The sequence below is a fragment of the Copidosoma floridanum genome, unplaced genomic scaffold (assembly GCF_036245765.1).
Source record: "Copidosoma floridanum isolate Cflo_tuat_1 unplaced genomic scaffold, Cflo_Japanese_pri ptg000004l, whole genome shotgun sequence".
In the NCBI taxonomy this organism is placed as follows: Eukaryota; Metazoa; Arthropoda; class Insecta; order Hymenoptera; family Encyrtidae; genus Copidosoma; species Copidosoma floridanum.
The window spans coordinates 13,912,070-13,938,141 of NW_028321881.1; the positions used below are offsets into that span (position 1 = coordinate 13,912,070).

Genomic DNA, 26,072 nt, shown 5'->3' on the forward strand with positions numbered 1-26,072 from the left:
GCTAAAAGCCGCGCTTGAACACCTTCAAGAGGCAGAGGTGCTAAGAAAAGGCTTTCTTTATAAAGAAAAAGTGTATGCAAATGCTTGGAAGTCGTCATTCCAATCCCTGTAGTGTAGGGAACAAAGGCGAGATAAGTTTCGATGGCAGGTACAGAAAAGAACCCTGAACACTGCCCTAAAGGAAATAGAACGTAGTAAAAGAAACAGGAGCCCATTGGACAGCCCCGAGAAACGCCAGCAAACCATGCCTCCAAAGAAAAAGAAAACAGACAGTGGCAAACAAGAAGAAATTCTCCCAAACGAAAAAACAAGCCAGAAGAATAAAGTGGATGCGACAACAACAGTAGTAGTGAAGATGGCCGAAGGGCAGACCTTTGCAAAGGTGCTGAGGACGATGAAGTCGAACTTTGACCCTGATAAGGCTAAAGTGGCAGTCCAAAGTTTTGTCACTACAAAAAAAGGAGACATACTTATTAAGAGCCAGGAGCCAGAAGTAGCTCTTTTAAAGCCAAATGCCAGGGGACAGAGGCTTGCGTTGATAAAGGTGGACGAAGCAACTGCCAGACAAGTAGAAAAAGAAGGCAGGTTACGAGTTGGTTTTGTAAGCTGCCGAATTCGAAGAAGAATCGAAGTAACAAGATGTTACAAATGCCTGGGATATGGACACGTCTCAGGCAACTGTAAGAACGAAAACAGATCGAAGCTTTGCTTCCGGTGTGGTTACTCAAACCACCGGAAGAAAGAGTGTCCAGGCCCAGCATGGTGCTTCCTTTGCTTAACAACGGACAACAAGCACGAAGCAGGCAGCGAGAGCTGCCCTTTATTTAGAAGAACCCTAAAAGAGGCTAAGGATAAGGCCCAAGCAGGATCAAAATGAGGCAAAAAAGCCTTGTGTTGAAAAACAGGCTTATGTGGACCCACGCTGCGCTGGATACTTTTTACCTATCAGCAAGGGAAAGCATTAAGTTTATAGTGGTGCTGGCTAATTAGGCGGCCTACTATGAAGCGCTAGACAAGGTGCAAGTCCTCAGGGACCCCGAGTCCTTTTTAGGACTCAAGAGCATCAGCACCTCTAGCAAATGGTGGCAAGTAAGCTCGTTAACGCTGTGAGACGCGATGGTCTCCCTGGTGGCTCCACCCTGAAGTAATGCTAACGCGGTTCCGGGGTGGATCAAAAGCCACGTGGCATGGGCGGGGGGGCGTTTTAGTAGGTATGGGTGGTCTAATAAAAAAAATCCACCGAGTTCCACACTACCGTTGTCCCTGTGGTGTGCCTCAATGCATTTCCCTTCCCTCCACGAAAAAAAAAAAAAAAAAAAAAAAATACAATTTTCTTTTTGGCTTGCTTTTTCCGTGTCTGAATGTTTTATATCATCACCACTCATATCTTCGTATATCGGTTGATTTAAACCACTAGTCGATGGTTGTGGATTTTTCTCTTCAAGTAAAAATGTAAAAATTATACCTCATCACTTAATATAGTAATACAGTCTGCTTACCACTCATAGTGGGCGGTGTACATTCTGTGTTTGTATCAGTATTGAAAAGTACTTCGTCCCCAAGTGTATCATCATGCATTTGCCTTATTACTAGGTATAACTAAATTTTTAATGACTGAAAGTAAACAAAAGCACGATAACACCACACGATATTTTTTGCCAATGGATAATTACGATCGACAAATTTTTAAACAGCTTTTACAACAGTTTTGTGAACGATTGCATTATTAAAAAGACCATGTTTAAACATGTCACTCACGGTTCTTATTCGACACTATAAGACAAGAAAATACAATTTTTTGAGTAATATATTGATCGATAATGATTGAAAATTACTACTCCAGGCGCTACCACACATAGTACGAATGTGTGATCCGCGAACGAGTGCAACGCGTAGCAAGCATCTAAGCACGCTTATTAAATGAGCTTATGTAATACTTCTATTGTTAATGTTGAAACGATATTGAGGGCTGAGCGTCTTTCTTCTGCTATTAATCTTTTCGCAAGAAATTGTGATTGGTCGACTTTTTCCCCCGTGAGTCGTTGCTTTACTTTAAGGAATGTGCTGACTCTCGTATATAATAAACCAATCTCTTCATTTTTAAAATTATGAAACATAAGTTATCCTCTATCACATAATAATCAGCCGCCTCCCAGAGTGACTTCGTTCATTTTCACTCAACTAACACAAAGAGACAAATTGCGAGATGAATTTGCGCGCGTCGAAGCAATATACCTCGTAAGTAATAGAATACTTATTATATTACACATTATCGCTCTCAGCGTCTCCAGAATTTTGTATGTCTCTCTCTCTCTTTCTCTCTCCGTCTCTCTCTTTTTCTCTTCGTCTCTCTCTCTCTTTCTCTCTTTCTCTTTCTGCGGCGTTTAGATTTCGCGTGTTTTCCCCTCCGCTCAACAGTTTTTCACACTTTCACCTCACAAATACTTACATGCAACACTTTGGCTTCGTCAAAGCAGACCCCTACTAAAGTGTTGCAACAACTACTTGTGTGATATCTTGGTTAACATGAGAGACTCTGAATGCCGAAACGTTTTTCAAGCTCTGGTAGTATTCTTATTTAAATTAAGAAGTGCCAACTCGAAGAATCTTATTTCATTTATTTTGGGGCTTGAACGACCACAAAAAGTTCCCGATTTCTGTGCCTCTATCTTAAAAGCTTTTGAAAAAGATGTAATACCGAATAGTTTTGGGCTAAAATCTATTTGTAGAAGCAATCTTATTAATAAATACACTGTAATTAATGTTAAAAAAGTGCATGATAACAGTAGTGATAAACTTATTGTGATCGCAGATGGTACTTACCTTAGACACGAGAAAAGTACTAACATCAAATATCAAAGGAAATCGTATTCCGGTCAAAAAAAAAAATCATCTTGTTAGGCCTTTTACAGTCTGTACGACGGATAAATATATCGTTGACGTGCTTAAACCGTTTTCAGGGAACAAAAATGATGCTAATGTTTCGTTCAACGATATAGTGTCGGTTAGGCCCCCCTCCTGATCGTCTCGGCGCTTCGTTACGTCGCTGCCGCTGGCATCGACGTCCTGTGCCGGGACCAGTTCAGTTCGTCTCTTGACACACGGGTTCACGCATCAGCTGGCCAGCTACACGCCTCTGCCAGCCAAGCCACACCGTCAGCAGCCCGTAAGCCGCTCGAGACAGCTAGGCCACCAACAATATCAGTGGAGCACAGCACGCAGAAAAGTGCGCTATTTATTGTCGCTGGTTCCCCCTCCCCTGTATTCAATAAATAAAGAGTTTCTCAAATATTGGTCCTTCGAGCCGGATTCAGCAACAAGGAGAGGAAAGCCGGCACGATGTTAGTACGCATTAACAGGGGCGGCGATTCCACTATGGATGGTATGGAACGCTCCATACCATGGTGATGTGATGGTAAGGAATTCCATACCTATGAAAGTATCCCAAATTTTTGCGTGAATTCTCGCATAAAATCTGAGGACGTCAGTAAATAAAAATTGGATGGCTTTAATGGTGTATAAAAGCAAACAAAATGAGAAAACTCGTAATTTTCAAAGGATATCAAGTAAAATACTTACAGCACTTCATTTAAAATTAAAATTTTAAGGATCATCAAATACACAAATAATTTGAAATAAGTGTGATAAAATATTTTAGTAAAAATGTTTATAATTATCATTACATTTGAAAAACAGATTGTCTCCTACTACAACGATTGATAAAAACATTTATCAATGCCTCAACATCAAGTTCTTCAATTTGGTCTTGGTGTATGTGGATTATAGGAACATCATTTAGTCTCATTTCTAACATTGTACTCCATAAATAGTTTTTTAGACGACTTAAAGCAGAGAATGATCTTTCATTAACACAAGATGATCCTGGAACAGTGAGAAGAAGTCTCACAAGCTTACAGTATTTATCAAGAATGCCTCTTAGGGCCTTGTTATCTTTTAAGTATGCTATGACGTCTTTTAAAGATGTTATAGAAATTTTTTCCCTCATTACTAGGTCAATAAAAATATCTCTTTGTTTAATAAGCTTTTCTGGATCTATATCGTTTGTAATGCTATTGCTTTTTGTAGAAAAAGTATAAAAATTTGTAATTTCATCTATAGACACATTACTTTTGCCAATAATGAAATTCTCAAACCTGCTCAAAATTTTGAGCGTATCTGCATTGAATATTTCGTTTAATGACATAAGTGTTTGATCGACTATCTCATAAAATTGCTTCCGATAATAATCTTTTGGAGTTTGAAAAACGTGAGACTCACTGATGGAATCGTATCTCTTAGGAACTTTTCTTCTTTTAGGACTGTTGGCTCACCGATTTCCAAAACTTGAATGCCCTCAGTGACTTTTAGCCAAATCTTATCGAATTTAGAATTCCTCATTTCTTTTAAAACGTCAGTTAATATTTTAACCTTCTCATGGGATTCATTCACACACAATTCAGATTTTTGAAGTTGGAAATTTAAAGTTTCAATCGGTGAAAATATTTCAATTATTGCAGTCAAATAAAAATAAAAATTAAATGACAGCATATTTTGTAAATATCCCGCAGCTTAAGCAGCTTGTTTAGAATCTGTGTGTCTATTAGAATTAACTGAATCAAAAAACTCAATTTTAGCCTTGTAATTATCCTGAAGGTGTAGGGATTTTAGAGACTTCATTCCTACCTTCCATCTGAAAAGATTTATCGCTTTTTTAATAATTATAATTAATTTTTTTTTAAAGATAGACATTTTTTGCAATTAAAAAGGAGTAATTATGATTATAGTGACAATTTCTTCAATCAATGATGCAATTGTTTGTATAAGTATGAAACAGATTAAAGTTTATACAATATAATTATTAAATCAAATAATTTGATATCATACTGTCAAGAATTTTTTTATTTTTCAACAAAATGTGTACAACTTTTATGTCATTTATTGATAACTCTTTTTAAGTAAAAAGTAAGCTATATCGAATATTACAGTTTATTTTACTTAAAAAGGGTTGTCAATATACAATTGAAACGTTGTACACATCTTGTTAAAAAATAAACAAATTTTAGACAGTATGCCATAAAATCATTTGATTAAATATAATCAATCGTCACTGTCGTTAATTTCAAAATTTTAAAATTAGTACTTTTTAGTGTAATGGTAGTTTTCATCACAAATGTGCATCTCTCCAGGGCGGTCCCGAAAACTACCATTTAATTTTAATAAAAAATATAAAAATCGCACTAAGATAAATAAAAAAAATTAGGATTTCTTTATTTTGACTTGGTATACCTTGTAGGACAGTATGGAGATAGCGCAGTATGATGTTCACCAGATTGAAATTGTTGACATATTTTAAACTCGTGTAATCTCTTTGGAGAGTCTCGTATGAAGTTAATGATACCTTTTACTATTCCAATAAAGCTTCTTACCTAAGGTATATCTTCAAGAGCATCCTGTACAACTAAGTTTAAGGTATGAGCCGAGCAATGCACATACAGAGCACGTGGTTCAATTTCTCGGATTCTAGATTGAAGGCCAGTTATTCTCCCAGAGACGTTGCTAGCCCCATCGTAGCATTGACCTCTTAAGTTATGTATATCAAGGCCTATTTTAGAGAGATATTTGGTTATAATTCCAAGCAGTGTTTCAGTTTTTGTGTCACCTGTATCACAAAACGTCATGAAATATTCTTTTACGGCTAAATCTTCAGAAACTGACCTAATACAAATTGAGATTTGTTCTAGCCGAGCAAAATCAGATGTCTCATCCACCATAATTGAGTAATACTGATTTGACTTGATTTCACTAATTATTCGATGCATTATCGCTTCAGAAAATATGTGTAATATCTCATTAATAATAGAGTGATGGAGATATTTATCTCCATTACGATTTAGCCATAATTTCAATTGAGGTACATCCTCAGCCCTCATTTTCAAACACTGGATCAAATTCGATCCATCGTCATCATGCCCTCTTAGAACAAGACCCTGTTTTGCTAACATCAAAACAGTCGTGAAAATTTTATTCAGAGCTATTCGAGCGTCAACCATTTCCTGTCTTTTTGCTGTACTGAGATGATCCATGATACTCTGTTTCTTCTGATTTGAAATAGTCACATGTACTGCCTGCATGTGCAATTCACTATTCTCATGGCTTTTGAATGACGAAATTGCATTTTTCCAGCAACTGAAACCTTCATCAACAAATGCTTTTTTCGAGATATTAGTATTTTTGTTCTGCCCAATTATCAATTTGTTATTGACGGCATATGTACAAGTGGTACAAATTGCTTTGCCAAAAGCATTAGAATCTAGCCACTTATATGTTTTTTTCCAGTTAGGGAATGACGATGGTGTTGATTCTAAATTGCATTAAATTTTAATAATGATAAAAATAAGCAATAAACTTTTTTTTTGTTTAGTAACAAATTTAAATTTACCTAGAGAATAATAATCACTGCTCAACTTATCTTGATTACTTTCAGAGACCTTATTATCAAAAAGCTCACTTTCATGCAGCATACCGTTTGATTTATTTAGCTCGTTACTTGGAGAATCACTCTCTTTGCTACGGGAACTGAGTGAAACAAGAAATTTTCTCATTTTTATTTATAGATTTTAGTATAAAATGAGAAGTTCCAAAGTATCAAAAAGAGAATGTTAGCTCCATGTAAAAAAAAATACTGGTAATAGTATGTTGGGGTTGGATTTCATATTAAGGTCTGTTTGCAGTGTAAACATGACTACTATAATGCAATCGAGTATTGAAATTTTGTAATCGAAATATCGAATATCGTATTGAACATCGCATTTTCAGCAAACGCTGCCAGTGTGTACCTGTGCGCGCGAAATACATTTTAAATCTAGTAAAGAGTAAACATAAGTAACAGCGAGAAATGCGTGTTACTCTTTAGTTTAATAAATATAAATCCATATTTATATCACCGAAGGCGATATTTGAATAATTAAATTTTTACCAAAGAAATTTTTTGTAAAAATATTACTTTATACTTTGTACTAACCTTTATTAACAAACAATTTTTCAAGTATAACTAGGCTTTTTGGTTATATGGGTTTAAGAACTTAGATTGATACACTTGCACTTAAATATTTTGATTATACAGTGAATTATACTGAAATTGATGAAAATTCCCCCCCCCCTCTCCACCCCATACTTATGTTGAAGCCCATTCCATACCATGAAAATTTAGGTTGTGACGCCCCTGCGCATTAAGTCCTGCGTCTTGTGTTAATGCGCGTGTCTTACACGTCCACGCGCGTTAATTAATGTAGCCAGAGGTCATGGCCGCCACGCTGCCCATGATACGGATTGCGTGGTGGCCGTGGTTCTCGTTCGTCAGCTACCGCGGCCGCCATATCGCAGGCGTCGCCAACTGGCGCTCGCGAGTGCACGCGCGCTTGGGACCGCCGTGTTGGCTGCTCGCTGTGCGAGCGTTAGCCACCGCCACCGCCATATTGCAGGCGTCGCCGACTGAAGCTCGCACGCTCTGGACCGCCACGGCCGCCATGATACCCGTGTCGCGGATTTGAGGTTTGGCTGCTCGCCGTGCGAGAGTTAGCCCCCACGGCCGCCATGTTGCCCGCATCGCATGACTGCTGCTAACAAGTGCACGCGCACTCGAGACCACCACGGTTGCCGTGAGGCCCGTGTCGTGGATTTTATGCAGTCAACTGAGCGTCTGGCACCTTGCTGCCTCGCTCGCAGAGTAGTCATCCTTTCCGAATGCCTGGTGCCGTGTCGCCTCGCTTACAAAACAGTTGGCTCAGCAGAGTGACTTATAACTGATTAAGAAGCGTCCGCCTCGAGTTCCGTTGATGATTCAACGTCGAACTCATTATATTCATGATTTTCAGGGAAATTGGACAGGGGTCAGCCCTGTTTGCCATTCAACAACGGCTTGGCGACGTCATCGCTCGGTTCATGGCCGCTGTAAAGGCCACCGAGACAAGCCACTGGACCCCAGGCCTCGTCACGGCTCGGCTTGAGCTCTTGGATGCCTACTGGAATGACTTCTAAGTCAACCATGTGGGTCTGTTGGTCGCAGAAACCACCGAACACGGCGACGCCGCGGACGACATATACGCCGCCGCAGAGGCCAACTTCGTCGATGCCTGGTCACACCTGTATGACGCTCGGCTCGCACTAGCCCCACCCGGAGCCCACGGGGAAATCCGCCCAGCCGGAGAAGCGGCACCACATCGTGAGCCCAAGTTGCCTACGATCACCATCCCGCCCTTCTCGGGATGACGAGAGGACTGGGAATCCTTCAGGGACCTGTTCCGAGCCCTCATACATGACGACAAGCAGCTAACGGACATTGAGAGACTCTATTATTTAAAGTCACTCACTCAAGGCAATGCCAAGGCCGTCTTGGACTCCGTGCAGATCGTTGGATCCAACTACCCAACAGCCTGGAGCCTACTCGAGGCCCGCTATGAGCATCGGCGGCTCCTCCTGCAGGACCACATTGCGGCGCTCTGCAATATCAAGCCTCTGCGGGACGAGTCAGCTGGAGGTCTCCAAGCGCTGTTGGACACGCTTGAACGTCATCGCGATCAGCTTAGTGCTCTCGGCCGCCCTATCGCCTCCTGAGATGATTGGTTCATCGCGTTTGCAGCAACGGGCATGGACGCCACCACAAGATGTGCTTGAGAAGACGAGCTGGAGAAGCTGGAGATTTTCAGCGACGTGCCCGGTGATTTCTGAGCCACCTTTACCATGCTGGCTGCGTTTCTGTGGCGCAGATGCCGCACTCTCAGCTCCGGAGAGGCTTCTCATCTAGCGCGCTCAGCTGGCTCCGCCGGTTCACGAGGGCCCTCCTTGATGCAAGCAGGGCGCAATTTCCGCTCCCTCACGACCCAGGAGGCCCCAGCGAACTACCCGGCTTGTCACGAACCCCACTATCTCGGGCATTGCGGTCAGTTCCGGGATCTGAATCCAGCCGCCAAGATGCACATCGTATTCCAGGAGAAGTTATGCTATAACTGCCTGAAGCCAGGGCACTCCCTGCATGACTGCCCCTCCAAGTCGGTCTGCCAGCGCTGCCGGGCGGCGCATCACAGTCTGCTGTACGACAGCCGCAAGCGCCGGTCCGAAGCTCCAGGATCTTTGGACCCACCCAGGCATGCGAAGCTGACCAGCTCCGATGTCCTTAAGACTCCTGATGAGTCCCGGCAATGACTCACGGTGCTTCCAACCGCGCTTGTCCAACTCAGCGGCGGCCGGGAGCCCATCGTCACCGTGAGAGCACTTCTCGACCCGTGCTCTGAGATCTCGGCCATCTCTCTCAAGCTCGCTCGCCGCCTGAATGCCCCTTTGGAGGATTCTAGAACCAGCGTATCAGGCATTGGCGGCGAACACGCCGTAAGGTCGACACTCCGCGCCAGCCTGCGCCTGATGCCAGGGGATGGTACCCCCAGTTTGCATCTGAAGGCGCTGTGCATACCCCACCTTGGTCTTTCAACTCCTGCGGCCCCGCTCGACCCCAGCATCCTGCGAGTCTGGGCCAGCCTGCAGGACCTCGCCGGCTCCGACTTTGGCCTTCCTCGTGCGGTCGATATTCTTATCGGCGCCGAGGTCTACAGCCGTCGGCTGCGCCCTGGGTACCGTCAGTGCGGAGAGATCGTCGGTCAGTATACAGCACTCGGCTGGACTCTAGTCGGGTGTGCTCCTGGGCGCTCCTTGGACAGGGCCGTCGCGTGTCCGACATTGCACGATGAGCTGGCTCCACCCTGACATCGCGAGCTCATCATGCTACTCCAGCGCTTTTGGGAACTAGAAGAGGTGCCCTTCGTCTGCCGCCGCGCGCCCGATGACATCGACTGCGAGCGGATTTTCGTCAACTACCGGCTCGACGCGGACGGCCGTTATATCGTGCGTTTGCCTATGAAGCCTCATGCTGCACCGCTCCTCGGCAATAGCCTGGCTAGCACCCTGGCCTCACTGCGATCTCTACACCGTCGCCTCCAGCGGGACTCAAAGATGGCGACCGAGTATAACCGCTTTATGAGCGAGTACCTCGCCCTCGGTCATATGAAGCGGCTCTCCAGCCGAGAGCTCTCCGCACCGAGCAGCACGGTCTGCTACGTCCCACACCACGGCATCTGGCAACACGGAGACCTTGGACAAAAGTTGCGTGTCGTGTTTAACGCCTCGCACCCAACCTCGAGCGGCTACAGCCTAACGACATCCTGCACTCCGGGCCGAGACTCCAGGCCGCACTACCGACAGTCCTGCTGCGATGGCGAAAGCATCGCGTCGCCTTCTGCAGCGATGTCCAGATGATGTTCCGCCAAATCTAGGTTGACCCGCGAGACGCAGACCTTCAGCGCATCGTCTGGAGCCCTGATCCGAGTCAGCCGCCTGTACACTATTAACTGCGCACCGTCACGTATGGCACGACTTGCTCGCCCTACTTGTCACTGCGTGTGATTTAACAACTCTTCCATGACGAAGGACACTTTTGGCCGGACGCTGTACCTGTCGTCATGAACGATCGGTATGCGGATGACATCCTTTCGGGTGCCGATGACCTCGAAACGGCCCGCCAGCTTCGGGATCAATTAATCGGCCTGCTGCGCTCAGGCGGATTTCCACTCCGGAAATGGGTCGCCAATGACGCCGAACTTCTGGCTAACCTCACCCAGGAAGCTCGCCTGCGCCCTATGTGGCGTGAACTCAGTGACGCCGGCCTCGTCAGCGAGCTTGGCGTCAGCTGGGACCCAGCCTCGGATACTTTCTGGCTCACACCCCCGGCAGCCCGAGAACAGGACACCAAGTGGAGCATCCTTGCTTGTCTCGCGAGCCTCTTCGATCCTTGCGGTGGGCTCGCGCCGACCATACTCCAAGCCAAGCTCCTTGTGCAGGATCTCTGGCGCGCCCGGTTGGATTGGAATGAGGTCGTACCTGCATCAATGGCTCGTCGGTGGTCAGCTTTCACCACTGAGCTGAAATCAATGCAAGGCTTCTCCATTCCACGTTGGATTGGATCTTTGGCTCCGTCGAAGATTCACCTCCACGCCTTTTCAAACGCCAGCCGCCGCGCGATGGGCGCGGTGGTGTACTCCCAGCTGCAGGACTCCTCAGGGCAAGTCCGCTGCCACATTCTGCTGGCCAAGACGAAACTTGCGCCCATCCGAAGCCTCAAGCCGTCAGCCACGCCCCAGGCCCGCATGACGATCCCTCGCCTTGAGCTGCGTGCCGCGCTGCTTGCTGCGAAACTGCTGCGCTTGGTCGTCAGCGAGTGGAACATCCTTATTGAGCACTGCTACGCTTGTCCCAAGTCGTTCTACGCTGGCTCCGATCCGCCGAGCCGACCAACCACGCTCTCGTCGACAACTACGTCGCCCACATCCAGGAGGTACTGCCACCGCACATCTGGCGCTATGTACCTACTCATGACAATCCTGCCGATGTGGCGTCTCGAGGCACCGATGCCCAGACTCTACACCACCAGCAGACATGGTGGACTGGCCCTTCCTGGCTGTCTGAAGGCCCTGATCGTTGGCCCCAGGAGCCCACCCAGCCGCCACAGCCCTCACCTCCTCGCTGCTGCAGCGTCACGCAAAAGGTCGAGTTTAACCTTCTCTGACTGTTCTCCGATCTAGGCGTCCTCCTGCGCACCCTCACTTACCTGCGTCGGTGGGCGAGACTTCATCACGGCCGAGCCCCTACACGACCGATGCTCTCAGCACCGACGGCTACCGAGTTGATCGATGCCTACCTCGCTTGCGTGCGCTTGAGCCAGCAGCGTGCCTTCTCTGATGAACTTGCACTGCTTCGCACAGGCCGCGCCCTTCTCAAGTGGCACCCACTGACATCGCTTGCAGCCTTCGTCCATACAGACGGCGTTCTGCGTGTGGGTGGTCGCCTCCAGCACGCCGAGATGACCTTCGCAGAGCGACACCCACCCATCCTTGACTGCGCTTGCCCTCTCGCCACGCTTACGATCGCGTCGGCCCATTACCGAGCGCTCCACAGGGGCTTTCGCACCACCAGCGCGTACACCGTCAAGCGTGCTTGGATCATTGGTGGCTCCCGGAAAGTCAAGGCTTTTCTACGCAGTTGCGTTACTTGTGCTCGCCTCCAAGCCCGATCAGATGTCCAGTTGATGGCTCCTCTCCCAAGGTCACAAGTGACTCCCTTTCGCGCCTTCGGTTGCACTGGGATTAATTATGCTGGGCCGTTCCACGTCCACGAAGGCACTACATCTGGAGCTCGTAGGCAATCTATCAACCGTCTCCTTTCTTGCGGCTCTCACCCGCTTCTCTAGTCGCCGGGGAAAACCGTCTGAACTCTGGAGCGACAACGCGACGTGCTTCTATCAAGCTGATACCGAGTTGCACGACGCGCTCCGTCTTGCTGAGCACCGGTGGGACCTCGTCGCGGGTGCCCTAGTGCATCAAGGTATCGAGAAGCATTTTATTCCACCTGGGGCCCCTCACTTTGGAGGTCTTTGGGAGGCCGCGGTCAAGTCCGTCAAAGGTCATCTCCAACGAGTCATGGGCTCGCGGCACCTGACGTACGAGGAGTTCTCAACCGTCTTGGTTGGGTTCGAAGCTGTCTTCAACAACCGACCCCTCACTCCACTGTCGGGCGACACGGACGACCTGGGCTTTCTGACCCCTGGTCACTTCCTCATCAGAGCACCCCTCAATTCAATCATTGAGGCCGCGCCACCTGATCAGGATCTCGACCATCTGGCTCACTGGGAGCTTGTCCGGGGCATCAGAGCACAATTCTGGGCCCGATGGAGTCGGGAGTATCTTAATACTCTTCAACAGCAATCCTTGACTCATCTCTGCTCTCGGCCGACGGCCGCTGGCCTCTCGGCCGCATATCTGGCGTTCACCCTGGCCCGGACGGCCTCGTACGCGCTGTGACCGTCCGAACGGTGACGGGAGAATACACCAGGCCAATCACGAAAGTCACTCTGCTTCCGGTGATAACCCGGACCGCCTCTCAGTCTGCATCGCCTGGAGGCGAAACTGCTCCGGATACGGCGGGCGGGACTTGAAGTTTCGTTTCTGGAACGAGGCGGGCGGGATGTTTCGTTCAACGATATACTGTCGGTCGGGCCCCCCTCCTAATCGTCTCGGCGCTTCGTTACGCCGCTGCCACTGGCATCATGGGACCAGTTCAGTTCGTCTCTTGACACACAGGTTCACGCATCAGCTGGCCAGCTACACGCCTCTGCCAGCCAAGCCACACCGTCAGCAGCCAGTAAGCCGCTCGAGACAGCTAGGCCACCAACAATATCAGTGGAGCACAGCACGCAGAAAAGTGCGCTATTCATTGTCGCCGGGTCCGCCTCCCCTGTATTCAATAAATGAAGAGTTTCTCAAACAGCTTATATTCTTAGAAGTAAAATGGAAAACAATAAAAGTCTTAAGAACTTATTGAAAAAAAGTTATATTTTAATTTTTGATCGCGGTTTTCGAGAAGTTGTAAATCATTTAGAATCAAAAGGCTTCAACGTTTTAAAGCCATCGCTAAAAGGCCAAAGAAAACAACTTGCAGCAGCTGAAGCAAATTATGCGCGATAAGTAACCATATTTCGATGGGTAGTAGAAGCAGTACATGGTGTAATAAGTTAGAAGTGGAAGTTTTCCATAATCAGTTTGATAATAAAATACTTCCTGATGCAGAAACTTACTGTAAAATAGTGGGTTTTTTAAATAACTTATTTGGTAAGAGATTTTATGCAAATACATTTATCACAAGTGAAGTGTTATCGCAAGTAGAATGTCACAAGAACAAAGAAAATACGTTAGCTGAGAAAGCAGAATTTAAAAAATGGAGCCGTAGAAAAAGTAAATTTTTAAATTGCAGTCTCGTGATTTTGAAGATTTTCCAGAAATGACCGAAAGAGATTTAAAAATATTATTTACAGAAACCTACCAGTTACACCAAGCAGTATCATATCTGGCAAAGATTATAGATGAAAACAAGAAATTGATATAGAATACTTAAAAGAGAAACCTACAATTGTCTAGTTTAAAGTTCAATCGCGACACATCTCCAAGAAGACATACAATTGCTTTATTGACTACATACCACATACTATTAAATACAGTTTAATACAGAGATACTGCTATGAGTACGCAAACGGCATGAGAACAATCGGCTGTTCTCACGTGGCATCAATTATTTACTACTTAGCACATGCAAGATATCAGTCTAAAATAATCAGACCAGCTAAAAAACTATCACAAATTTTTCTTCAACATGATGTAATACCTGTAATTAACGACGACAGTGACGAAGATTAGAATACGTTCTTCAATCATTTACATCTATATTTTAGTTATTCTTTTATTCAAAAAATTAGATGTACAATTAGTTAAGTAAAAGTATGTTAACAGATATAATTGGTCATAATTTTGATGAATAATGAAACTCATTTTTTTTTAACTATGTTGGACATATTGTAGGTTTGTTTTTAATTAAAAAAAAGATATAAAAAATTTGTATTTTTTTTTTTGTATTTTTATTTGCTACTAAAAAATTTATGAAAAATTTAAAAGTTAGTGCGTTCGTAAAAATAAATAACTTTAATTACATTACATATTGCTATGTGCCTAAGTATCATAAGTTGAACAAATTCGGTTTGTGATTATTTTTCTACATTATCTTAAACTTCATGCATCGTACAAATTTTTTTTTTACTTTTATATAAAATTATACAAAAATATACATCTTGATAAAGTATTCTAAAGTATAAATAATTTGAGTAAAGTACCAAGAAATAATTGATTAATTTTTTCTATAGTTCATTTGAGGCATATTAAAGTCATTACAGCGAAAAAATGGGTGAAAAAACGGTTTTTATTTTTTTTATTCAAGTTGCCAAGTCTCAAAAAATCTGGCAAAATTCACAGCAATAGAATATAATATAATACAATTTTTAATTTTTTTTTTGAGTCTGTACCCATAAGACTCTCAGAAGTACGTCATTTTAAAAATTTTGAATGTTTCCCAAAATTTGAATTTGGCGCCAAATTTTTTGAAAAATTTTTAGTTAATATGAATTATTTTTGTCTTAAACTTCAAATAAGAATTTTTAGGATCGGTCGAGAAATAGTGGAGATATCTTTAAAAAACCAAAATTCACCATTTATGACCTACAGCGAACTAATGAGTGGATTAGAGTCTGGAAAAGTTAAAAAAAAATTTTTTTTGCAGTAAACTACATGCATGAATTTTTCAAATTTTTTATAGCTTAGGCAGTCTTACCCCTCTTATCTGGCTAGGCCCTTTTACTCTTTATAAACTTGTTGAAAGTAAATATTAAATCTTTAAATCTGTTATGTTATGCATTATGTACGTACGTTTCTGCTTTAGTAAAGGTTACTACTAGTTTATACGTATACGATGTCATAAATTAGTAAATGCTCTATTTTAGTACTTATGATTATGTATCTATGGAGAAGTTATTGAAAAGTTAACGTTTGTGTATTATTTGCAGATTGATGTTTGGGCTGCTGGTGTCATTTTGTACATACTTTTATGCGGCTTTCCACCTTTCGTTTCTACGGATAATGAACAAGAAAAATTGTTTGAAAAAATTCTCTGTGGACAGTATGAATTCACTTCCCCGTATTGGGACAGCATCTCATCATCAGCCAAAGAGCTTATTTTAAATATGCTACAAGCTCAACCGGAACTGAGATTTAGTGCAGAAGATGTTCTTGATCATTCGTGGCTATCGGTAATGTTAAAGCTGTGTATGGTAAAGTAGTGTATAAAATAAAGTAGCTTTGTTAGCAGTTCTAATAGAAATACTGTACAAGTATTACCGTACGTTAGGCTACAATAGTTAAAACTTTTTTGTGAAAATTTGATTCATCTTTTTTTTTCAAGACACTAATTTAAACTCTATTTGATGGTACATTTAAAAATTACCTGTAGTAACACATGATTTATGGTGTAAATAACTCTTCTGAACAGTTTTTATTAGTAGTGACTCATGTTGCTAGGGCAATCGTTAAGCCCAAGAAATCTGCGAAGCAAAGTCTGATCGATGCCTTGTACTTTTGCTGGTTGAATGCGACTAGATGCGAGCCTTTCTCTTCTCACTGAAGGCGCAGTAAGTGTCCAAAAATAGAAAACGCCCAAAGTAGGAAAGAAACGTATTATTTTTTTATTTATTTATTTATTTATTTCATACTCCGTTCCTTACGGGTTTGGAGGGGTTCCGTAACATTTTGTACATTTAATACATACTTAATCTACGCTATATAATATATTCATTTTTACTTCAACTGTTCTTAATATTCTACTTTGTCTTTTGTTTAAATAATATTGAAATAAAACAAATTTAAAATTACTACAATTCCAATTATACAATACTCAATTCTCAAAATTCAAAATTAAACACATGCCTATCAAAAATTCAAAAATTTCCAACTTAAATTATCAAAATTATCAAAATTTCCAATATTTAACTTAGTAACAGATTTTCTAATACTACTTAACTGTCAAAAATTTTAAAAATTAACAACTCTTTTCTTTAAATTGTCCATTTATTTTTTGTATTCTTCATTCTTCCTTGCATTCCTTTTTCTCTCTTCTTTCTTGTCCTACTAATCCTTCTTCTCTCTTTACTACCTTAACTTTCTGCATACTTTCTTTTATCTTTTAGATCTTTTCTGACTCCTTCCTTTTTATGATTACTTTTCTAAGCACTTCTATCTCTTTTGCATCATGGCTTAGTATTTTTTCCATTTCTTCTTCATCTCTCGTATCTCTGCAAATCTTTAGTATGTGTCTAAGAACTTCTTCCTCCTCCTTGCATAATCTACACTTCTTATCCTCCTCTCCTTTCCAGTATTCTCTACTTCTGCATTCATTTCCGCATCTAAACCTTGCTACTAACTTTCTATCCTTTAATGGCATAATCTTTTTCAAGTATTCTGGTTCATCTTCTGTTCTTATACCTTTATATGTTCTGTTGTACCGTGAATTCTCTATCTTTTCCATTCTCTTCTCTTTTTCTTTTCTTTCCTTGTTCATTAATATTTTTTCTCTTACTTCCTCCCTAAATTCTACTCCTTTCATAAATCTTGTTTCTTTTACTTTCTCTTTCCGTAGTAATTCAGCTCTCTTTTTTAAATCCTTTCCTATTCTCTCTCTTTCCTTGTCCTTGTCCTTTTCTCTTATGTATTCTTTTACTAATTTTATGTCTGACTCCCTAATTTTCTCTTCAAACTTTAACGCTCTCCTTAACGCTTTTATACTCATCCATTCTAATCTACACTCCTCCTCCACTATATAATTTGGTGTATTGCTGTCTAATCCTAATATCCATTTCATATATCTTCTCTGTACACTTTCTAATCTTTCTTCTTCTTCCCAGCCCCACACTTCCGCACCAAATATCGCTATACTTTCTACTAGGGCTGTAAATAATTTTCTTCTTCTTTTATAGCTATTCTTAAATATTCTTTCTCCTATGCTCCATGCATTTTTCATAGCTATCACTGCTTTCCTTTTCCTTTCTTCTATATGCCTATCGTTTCTTCCATTTTTCTGTAGTATATATCCTAAATATTTTATTTCATTTACTTCTTCTAATTCCTTACTCCCCCACTTCCATCTTCTATCATTTCTCTTTCTTTTTTCGAACACTAAAATTTTCGTTTTTTCCTCACTTGAAATCATCTTCTTTTTATTTATGTACTTTTTGAATCTTTTTAACATCTCTTTCAATTCTTCTTCTCTATCTGCTATTAATACTATATCATCCGCGTAAGATAGACTCCATACTTTTTCATTACCAACTCTGCATCCTCCCACCTGCCCTTTCTTTAATTCCTGCTCCAGATCCGCTAAGTACACGTTAAACAGCGTCGGGCTTAGTGGGCAGCCTTGCCTCACACCTTTCTCTGTCCAAAATTCCTTGGATTCCTCTTCTCCAACTTTAACTACATTTCTCGTTTCTTTATAAATATCCATAATCCTATTTCTTAGCTTTTCACTCACTTCCATTTCTATTAATCTTTCTTTTAAAACTTTCCTATCCACTCGATCAAATGCTTCCTTTAAATCAATAAAACATGTAAATAATTTTCCTCTTTCTTTGCTTAATTTTTCCTTAACAATGTGTTTCAATGTATATTTAGCTTCTATTACTCCTCTCTTTTCTCTAAAACCAAACTGGCTTTCTGATAATTTACCTTCGATTTCCTTTTTTCACATCTCATTTAACATACTCGCATAAATCTTATATGCTGTACATGTCAATGTAACTCCTCTATAATTTTCTAACATATCTTTATCACCTTTTTTGTGAATCAAACAAATCGTACCTTGCCTCCACTGATCCGGTAATTCTCCTTTTTCCCATACTTTTTTCAGCAATTCCCACAGAGCTGCATCCACTTCTCCCGGCATGTACTTCCATACTTCATTTTCCATCTTGTCATCTCCTGGTGCTTTTCCTACTTTTAATCTGGCTATCTGCCTCTCGAACTCTTCCTTGCTCATTTCTTCCTAATCCTCTGCATTTGTTCTTGCCTCATCCTTTCTTGTCTCTTTCCTCACAATTCCTTCTTCATTCTTCCCATCTAGCTTTTCCATAAAATACCTTCTCTACTCTTCTACTGTAAACTTTTTAGATATTTCTCTCCTTCGTTTTTTCCTGTACTTGTTTATATATTTCCACACTTTGCCTTCCGATGTTGCATTTTTAATCTCTTCTTCTTCTAATCTTTCAAACCTTTTCCTTTTTGCCTCACACCAGTTCCTATACTCTCTTTTTTTATCTATGTAATAACTTCTTTCTATTTTTTTTTTCCTCCACCTTTTCATTATTCTTCTTAAATCCTTCTTCTTCTCCTTCCATTCTTTATCATGCCATTTTTTATCCCCCATCTTCCACACTCTACACTGTTTTTCCACCTTAGGTACTGCACTATCTATTTTTTCTTTCAATTCACTCCATCTTTCTTCAATCTCTTTTCCCTTCCGCTCCCAGTCTTTACACCTTTCTCCATACTGATCAATCAATTCTTGAGTCCAATCCCTCCTTGCTTTTATTCTCTCTTCTTTCTCTACAATTTCTACCTCTACTTCCTTTTCTAGGTATACTTCTAGCGGCATATGATATGATTCCGTTCTTTGTCCTATCTTCATTTCCTTAATCTGATCTAACGCTTCTTGACATCCTATTGCGTAATCTATTACCGACTCTCCTCTGCTACCAACGTATGTGAATTCTCCTTCTTCTCCTTTTTGCCCATTTACTATACACCATCCTTCTTCTGTTATTTTTTTTATTAGTCTTCTACCTTCCTCATTGATCTTTTCGTCTTTCGACTTTCTTAACGTTACTTCCTTGTCGTCACTATCACTCTCACTATCACTTTCATTAATCCAACCTCCTTCTCTGCCAGTTCTTGCATTCCAGTCTCCTAGTATAAGTATGCATCCACTTTCCTTCGTTTTTACTTTTTCCTTTATAATTCCCATCGTCTCTGCTACATTTTGACTATATACTCCTATAATCTTCCAGTTCTGATTTCCGTGTTTAATCTCCTGCATTACTATATTATCGCTCCATACTTCATGATTTCTACTGTCCAATTTTTTGCTTATTCCTAATATTACTCCTCCTTTCGCTCTACCTTTTTTTTGCTCTCTAGTCGCTGCCATACACTTCCACTCATAGCTTTTTGGCAACTCACTTTCTACATAAGTCCACTTGTCCTTTTCCAACCATGTCTCTACTAACATTATCACATCAAATTCACTTAAATACTTCCACACTTCACTGTCCTTATTTAGCACTCCCGCAATGTTCCACGCACAAACACTAACATTTCTTCTTCTCACTCCCTCCTTCTCTACATCTTCTTGTTCTCTTCATTCTTGGCTCCATCTTCTTTCCTCTGTAAAATCTCCTTTCCTTTCATCAAATCTAAGCCATTTACCATCGATCAAAATCTTCATATATCCAACTTTGGTATTTTTTCCTTTGTTCCTCTGTTCTTTTGACTTGTTTAAAATAAATCTTTGGATCTCTCTTTCTCTCTCTGTTAGATCGCTTTCTATGTAAACTCCTCTCTCCAGATGTTTTTTATTTCTCATTACTTCTTCTTTCATTTCCTTACTTGCCAGCCTTACTACCACCAACTTTCTTACATTTTGCCCAGCGTTTACACTTATCACTTTAGCCTTCTCTATCTTGACTTTTATTTTTATCTTTTGTTCACTATATTCTTCGACCTTCTTCTCCAGATTCTCTCCTTCAATATTTGCTCCTTTAATAACAATGTTCAGTCTCCTTTTCTCTCTCTCAGCTTTTTCTGTTTCCCATTCCAACTTGCTTATTATTTCTTCTAACGCCTTCTTTTCTTCTGTCCACTGTTGCCTTCCTTTTATCCACATTTGTTTTTCCTCCTTCCAATCTTCTTCTCTTCTTTCTAGACGACTAATCATGCTGTCCAACTTCCTTTCCAACCTGCTCATCTTATCATTTAATTCTTTATTCTCCTAATTTTCTTTTGTCAAATTCAATAGAGTCTGTTCCTTTAATTTTGTATTTGTATTATTTCTTGTATTCATACTTGCTGCAGGCGGCTTTCCGGCCATTTTCAACTTTTGCCGATAATACAGTTTTCTACTTTACCGACGCCAACTTCTATCGGATAGAAATTTTATTTACCAGACTTACTTGACAAGGTAGGGATCTTTTTCACCGACCTCAATATTGCTTTTTTCAGGGACCTTCCTTATCTACCTCTCAGATTACCCCTTTTATCGACCTCTTTCTCCAATTGCCGCTTCTTTCTTCCTGTAATATCTTTTCTAACCTCACTTTCTTTCGAACTTCACTGCACTTTTTCTTTTACTATCACCACTTTAACACTGTTTTCCTGTCTTCTTGTCTCTCGTTTTTCCGCTCACTAACACCTTTCTTTATTATCCCCTATTCTTACTACCCACTCCTTACTTGCCTTACACGTGTTCTCTTTACCCTGACACTACCACACTAATCTCACTTCATCCTTTCAAACTTTCATAATTATTCACTTCACCCTTTTTTCTCTGCTGCTTCTTCACTTTTTACACTTCGTCGTACTTTTTGTTTCTTTTATTTTTACTTTAATTACTTTTGAATTACTCTTTCCTACGGAGCGCTCTCTCGACACGTCCGCACTATCTCGCATGCACAACGGAACTCCAAGAAACGTATTATTTAGGAACTAAGACATTCTAATGTATCTTTTCATCGTAATCTTATAATGCATTATTTTTTTCGCTTATCTGTCCCTAATAATTTTTGGAAGCATACTATTTTAGTAGTAATTTATCATTATTACTGTGATTTATCAACATTTTATCTTGAAATGTTTAAGAGATAATAAATCTTTTAAAAAAATTATTATGTTGATAAATCTACATTGAGAAAAAGTACAGAAATCGTTGGCATTCGTCTGCTTACATGTCTTTTCTATACATATGTGTAACCATCTCAATAGTTGATTGTGGGGTCTGTTTAAGTACTTGCGAATAAAACATTATAAAAGAATAAATATATAACCTAGTCAGTGAACTTTTACTGTTTAAACTTTTGTAATAGTAATTAATAGTTTTTATTAAACGTATGTATGTTTTTCTTATTTTTAATTTTTAAGTAACACTTAAGATGCATGATCTCTGAAATTGATCTTTTAGCATAGTTAACTTCTTGTCTCAATTAAAATATTTTTACAATTAAATGTAATTAAAGACCTACTCATGAGCTACAGCCTCTGATTCGATATTTTCATTTTCTAAGTGTTTATTGGCTAGCTTTTCTCTGCTGTAAATTAAACAAGAAAAAAATTTTTTCTCCTGCACGAGTTTAACTTAAGTTGAGTAATCTTACATTTTTCGACAGGGTCTCTACCATAAGGATATTGTGTGTCTTTGGATAGAGAAAGATACGCATCTAAAAGTCAGTAGAAAAGTTAAGGACGAAATAGAAGACATGGAATAAATAGCTCAAAATTGTTTTTTGAAGGAGTAAAAGTTGCGAGTACAATCGATTTTCTGCTTATGATTATTCGATTGAGCATTATATTGTATTAATACACTCATATTTTTCAGTCTCAAATGTCGATACAAACTATTAAAAGGGTACCCCCATCAAGCACAGAAAAATGCCCTAAATTGAATTTTTTCGTTTTAACAGTGTCAAAGTGTTTTTTAAGGGCTAAAAATAAAGGGTCAACTGGGTCCGAGACCAAAAAAATTTTTTTCCTTGCTAGGGACCATAAAAACCGTGTTTTTTATATATAACATATAATTCATCCGTTTGTACGTACGAACCATAGAGGTATTGTAAGCGATCCCCATCTTACTCTGTACTGTGCGATACTGCCACGTGTGAGAGAAAAAGCTGCGAGAAGGCCTCCTGAGAAATCTGTAGTACTATACCTATGTATATGATTAGACATGTAGTAATAGGGGGCCTTCTCGCAGCTTTTCCTTCCGCACGTAGCAGTATCGCACAGTACGGAGTAAGATGGGGATCGCTTACAATATTCTAATACCTCTATGGTTCGTACGTACAAACGGATGAGTTATATGTTCCAAATATTTCGTTTCGCTATGCTATATGGCTATACGTTTTTGGGGGAATTTGTAAGAACGGGAACGTACAAAAAGTGAATATTGTCATGTGTCATAGGCAATACCGCAAATGTTATGTAACACAAAAAAAAGGTATGCTAGAATAAATTAGAAACGTTTTTTTGAGTTTTGTGGTTAGTTCTACCACTTGAAAAACTCTGAAAAATTCGAAAAAGTACAATTTGTCGCAAAAACATAAATCCATCAAGAATTAGTCTTTTAAAAACCGAATACATGGATTAAATGGATCGATAAAATGGATCACATGCTGAAATCAGGTGAAAATAATGGTTTTTAGGATTTTTAGGTTAGTTGCACCACCTACAAAAATATGAAAAAATATATTAAAGTTGTATTTTTTCAGCTCTAGAAGATGAAAATATCAACTTGCCTGCACTTCTATTGGATCATGGTCAAAATCACGTTTTAAAGGTTAAATAATTTTTTTAGAAGTTATGTCAACCGTGGGTGACCTTAGAAAAAATTCTATGCAAGAGAATTTACATTTTCTATACACATAAGTTTTTTTAAATTCTTTGGATTGTAAGAACCCAAGATAAGAAACAAATAGTCGTTTTTTTTTGTAATTTTTCATTTTGTGAAGGTTAGAAAAAAAAATTTTCTAATGTAACGCACTTTTTTTAAGTTACCTTCTCTGAAAAATTTACTAAGGATATTAGAATTCCGATTAAAATTAAAGGAGGCTCTTAAGTAGCCGAAAAACGTAAAATAAATCGGTTTTTCGAATTTTAGGTTATGTCGCACCAATTAAAAAAATTTCAAAAAATACGTGAAAGTTGTGTTTCTTCTTGCTCTACAAGATAGATAAATGATGTCACCTGCACCTCTATTGGATCATAGTCAAAATTGCGATCTAAAGCTTAGAAAATTTTTTTTTGGTTATGTTGTACTTGGATGACCTTGAAAAAAATTCCATATAAAAGAAATAATATTTAATATACTGCTGAATTTTTTTAAATCTTTTTTTATGTTTAGACGCCGAGAAAAGAAATGAAATATAAAAAACACGGTTTTTATGGTCCATAGCAAGGGAAAAAATTTTTTTGGTCTCGGACCCAGTTGACCCTTTATTTTTAGCCCTTAAAAAACAGTTTGACACTGTTAAAACGAAAAAATTCAATTTAGGGCATTTTGCTGTGCTTAATCAGGGGTTCCCTTCCTTTCAAAAAAAATGTTTCTTAAAGTGTCATTAAGTCCTATCTTTCACTCTTCGATATAATATAGCATCTCTAAACATGTATTTACATACTTGCGGACTCCTTCACGTGCAAACAATGCACGGCCATACATATGCAAATACGAGCGCATATTCACTTGTACTTGCTCAAGTGAATAAATAAAGCACATAATGCTTGCAAACACAAATTCTCATGAAGAAATACTCATCGTAGACTCATATGCACGTAAGTGTTTAATTGCTCTCATTTTTAACAGAGTATGATTTTTAAAAATCGAAATGCGGAACGAATGTGTCGGCTGCAGTCCATGTAGGACCATATAAACTATCCTTAATACGTAGGTTACAGTGGAAAGCAAAACTTTTATTGAGGTGGGGTCTGAAATATCGACAGTTTACTTTAACTTTATAGTAAAATTACAAATGTTTATTTCAGTGACGCACAACGGTTCAAAACTGATTAAAACACCGCATAAGTGAAAAAAAAACTTTTTTATTCTCATAACTGAACTATTTGAAGTTATTAAAAATTTTATCATTGATGAAAAAAAAACGTAATTTTTAACATCCAAACAATAAACAAATAATTTATAATTAAAAAGATAGTTATATTTATTTCAAAAATAGTATTGAACAAAAATACATCTATATGATCATTGAACAGAAATCGTGATAATTATGCTTTAATAACTTTATACTTAATTATTATTATTCAATCACTTTTGAATAATTGTGGGACGTTTATTTTGACAATAGCGACAACCCAGTGCAATGCCTATTCATTATTCCGACATTCAATGGCTGAGCAGTATAAAAGGAAAGTTGATGGAAATTGCCTCGTACTTCCAGGTACTGCTAGTGCATTATAAAATCTTTAAAAAAAATTTTTTTTTGTACACCTTAATGATCCCATTTGCTATTGTTAGAATATAAGGAAATTTGAAATCATGCCGCGACGCTGGGATGCTAGGCATTGAGCATGTGTAGGAGCTCTCGATTCAACATTTTTTATGACGATACGTATATTCAGTGTATAGATAACCGTTGCTCAGGCAAGATGCCTTATGTTGGATATGAAATGTTATTTATATTAAATTTAAGTATATCATAGAAGATATGTTTGAAGTATTTATTTTTCCTGGCTCATTTATTTTTAACATGGTAGCAGACGTTCATGGTTTGAGTTGCCTGTTTCGTTCTTTTTTTGATTTTTCACGTATCTCTTCGGAGGCACGTACAATGACTTGTAAGTAAGGCTAAAATTAAAAATGGATAAAAAATATGTGAAGTATTAAAAAAACTAGTATAAGACGTGTGCCGTGATATATTTCACAAGTATTTCAGTGCACAATTTATTGAGATGCAAAAGGATTAAAAAGTTTTATAAAAGAGGAAGTTTGGCACGTGTTTAGTGGAAAGAAGTGTAAAGGCAATGATTAAGTATAGGTAAATGAAAAATATACAAGGAAGAGAAAGAACTCAACAGATTGACAACGAAAAAATCATAAAAGAGATAAACAATGCAAATTTTGAGTTAAAAAAGGAAGACAGAGACTACGTGAGAAGGAGTTATTGGAAAATTTTGAAAAACGTGCTGTGTATATTAAAAGTAGTTGAAATCGAAAAGGAAGAAAACAGCATGGCGTGTGATATTAAATTTATGTTACTAATTGTTGATGGTAGTAATTATAGTTCGTGGAAAAAGAGAATATCGATTAGTTTGAGGTTGAGAAAATGTGAAGATGTAATTAAGCAAGAAACAAAAAATCAAAACGAAACAGAATCAGCTTAGGAAGAAAAAGATTTGAAAGCGATGAATTACATATGCAGTGCATTAACTATAGAACAATTTGAGTTGATTCATAAGGAAACAAACTCGTTTAATGAGATAAGTTATACTTAAGAGAACCAACAGCATTGCAGATTTGTGTGAGAAATAAGTTAGATAAAATCAAGTTAAGTGATTTTGAAAAACCTAGTGATTTCTTAGGGAATTTGAAAAGTTAAAATTTCACCTAGTGATTTTTTTAAGGAATTATCTGACGCAAAATTAGACACAAAATTTTGGCCAGAAGTAGTAAAACCGGCAGTTTACTTAAAAAACAGAACCTTAGCAAATACTTTGAAAAGGAAAACTCCATATGAAATTATGATGGGAGTCAAACCAAACTTAAATAATATAAAATTGTATGGAAGTAAAATATTTGTGATAGTGCCAGAGGTTAAGCGAAATAAT

The 26,072-nt window shown here is 39.6% G+C and overlaps 1 protein-coding gene across 5 annotated transcripts in view; it reads left to right on the forward strand.

Annotated features, from left to right (window-relative positions):
• The window catches only part of LOC106645306 (serine/threonine-protein kinase DCLK1), a 491,248-nt gene that overhangs the window by 359,147 nt on the left and 106,029 nt on the right, over positions 1–26,072 (forward strand). For 3 of the 5 annotated variants that reach the window (XM_089598004.1, XM_089598008.1, XM_089598017.1), the window contains one exon: positions 15,488–15,751. In XM_089598004.1, the coding sequence (XP_089454130.1) occupies positions 15,488–15,751 (264 nt within the window). The remainder of the gene's footprint in view (positions 1–15,487; positions 15,752–26,072) is intronic. The other 2 variants (XM_089598005.1, XM_089598014.1) reach the window with 2 other exon arrangements.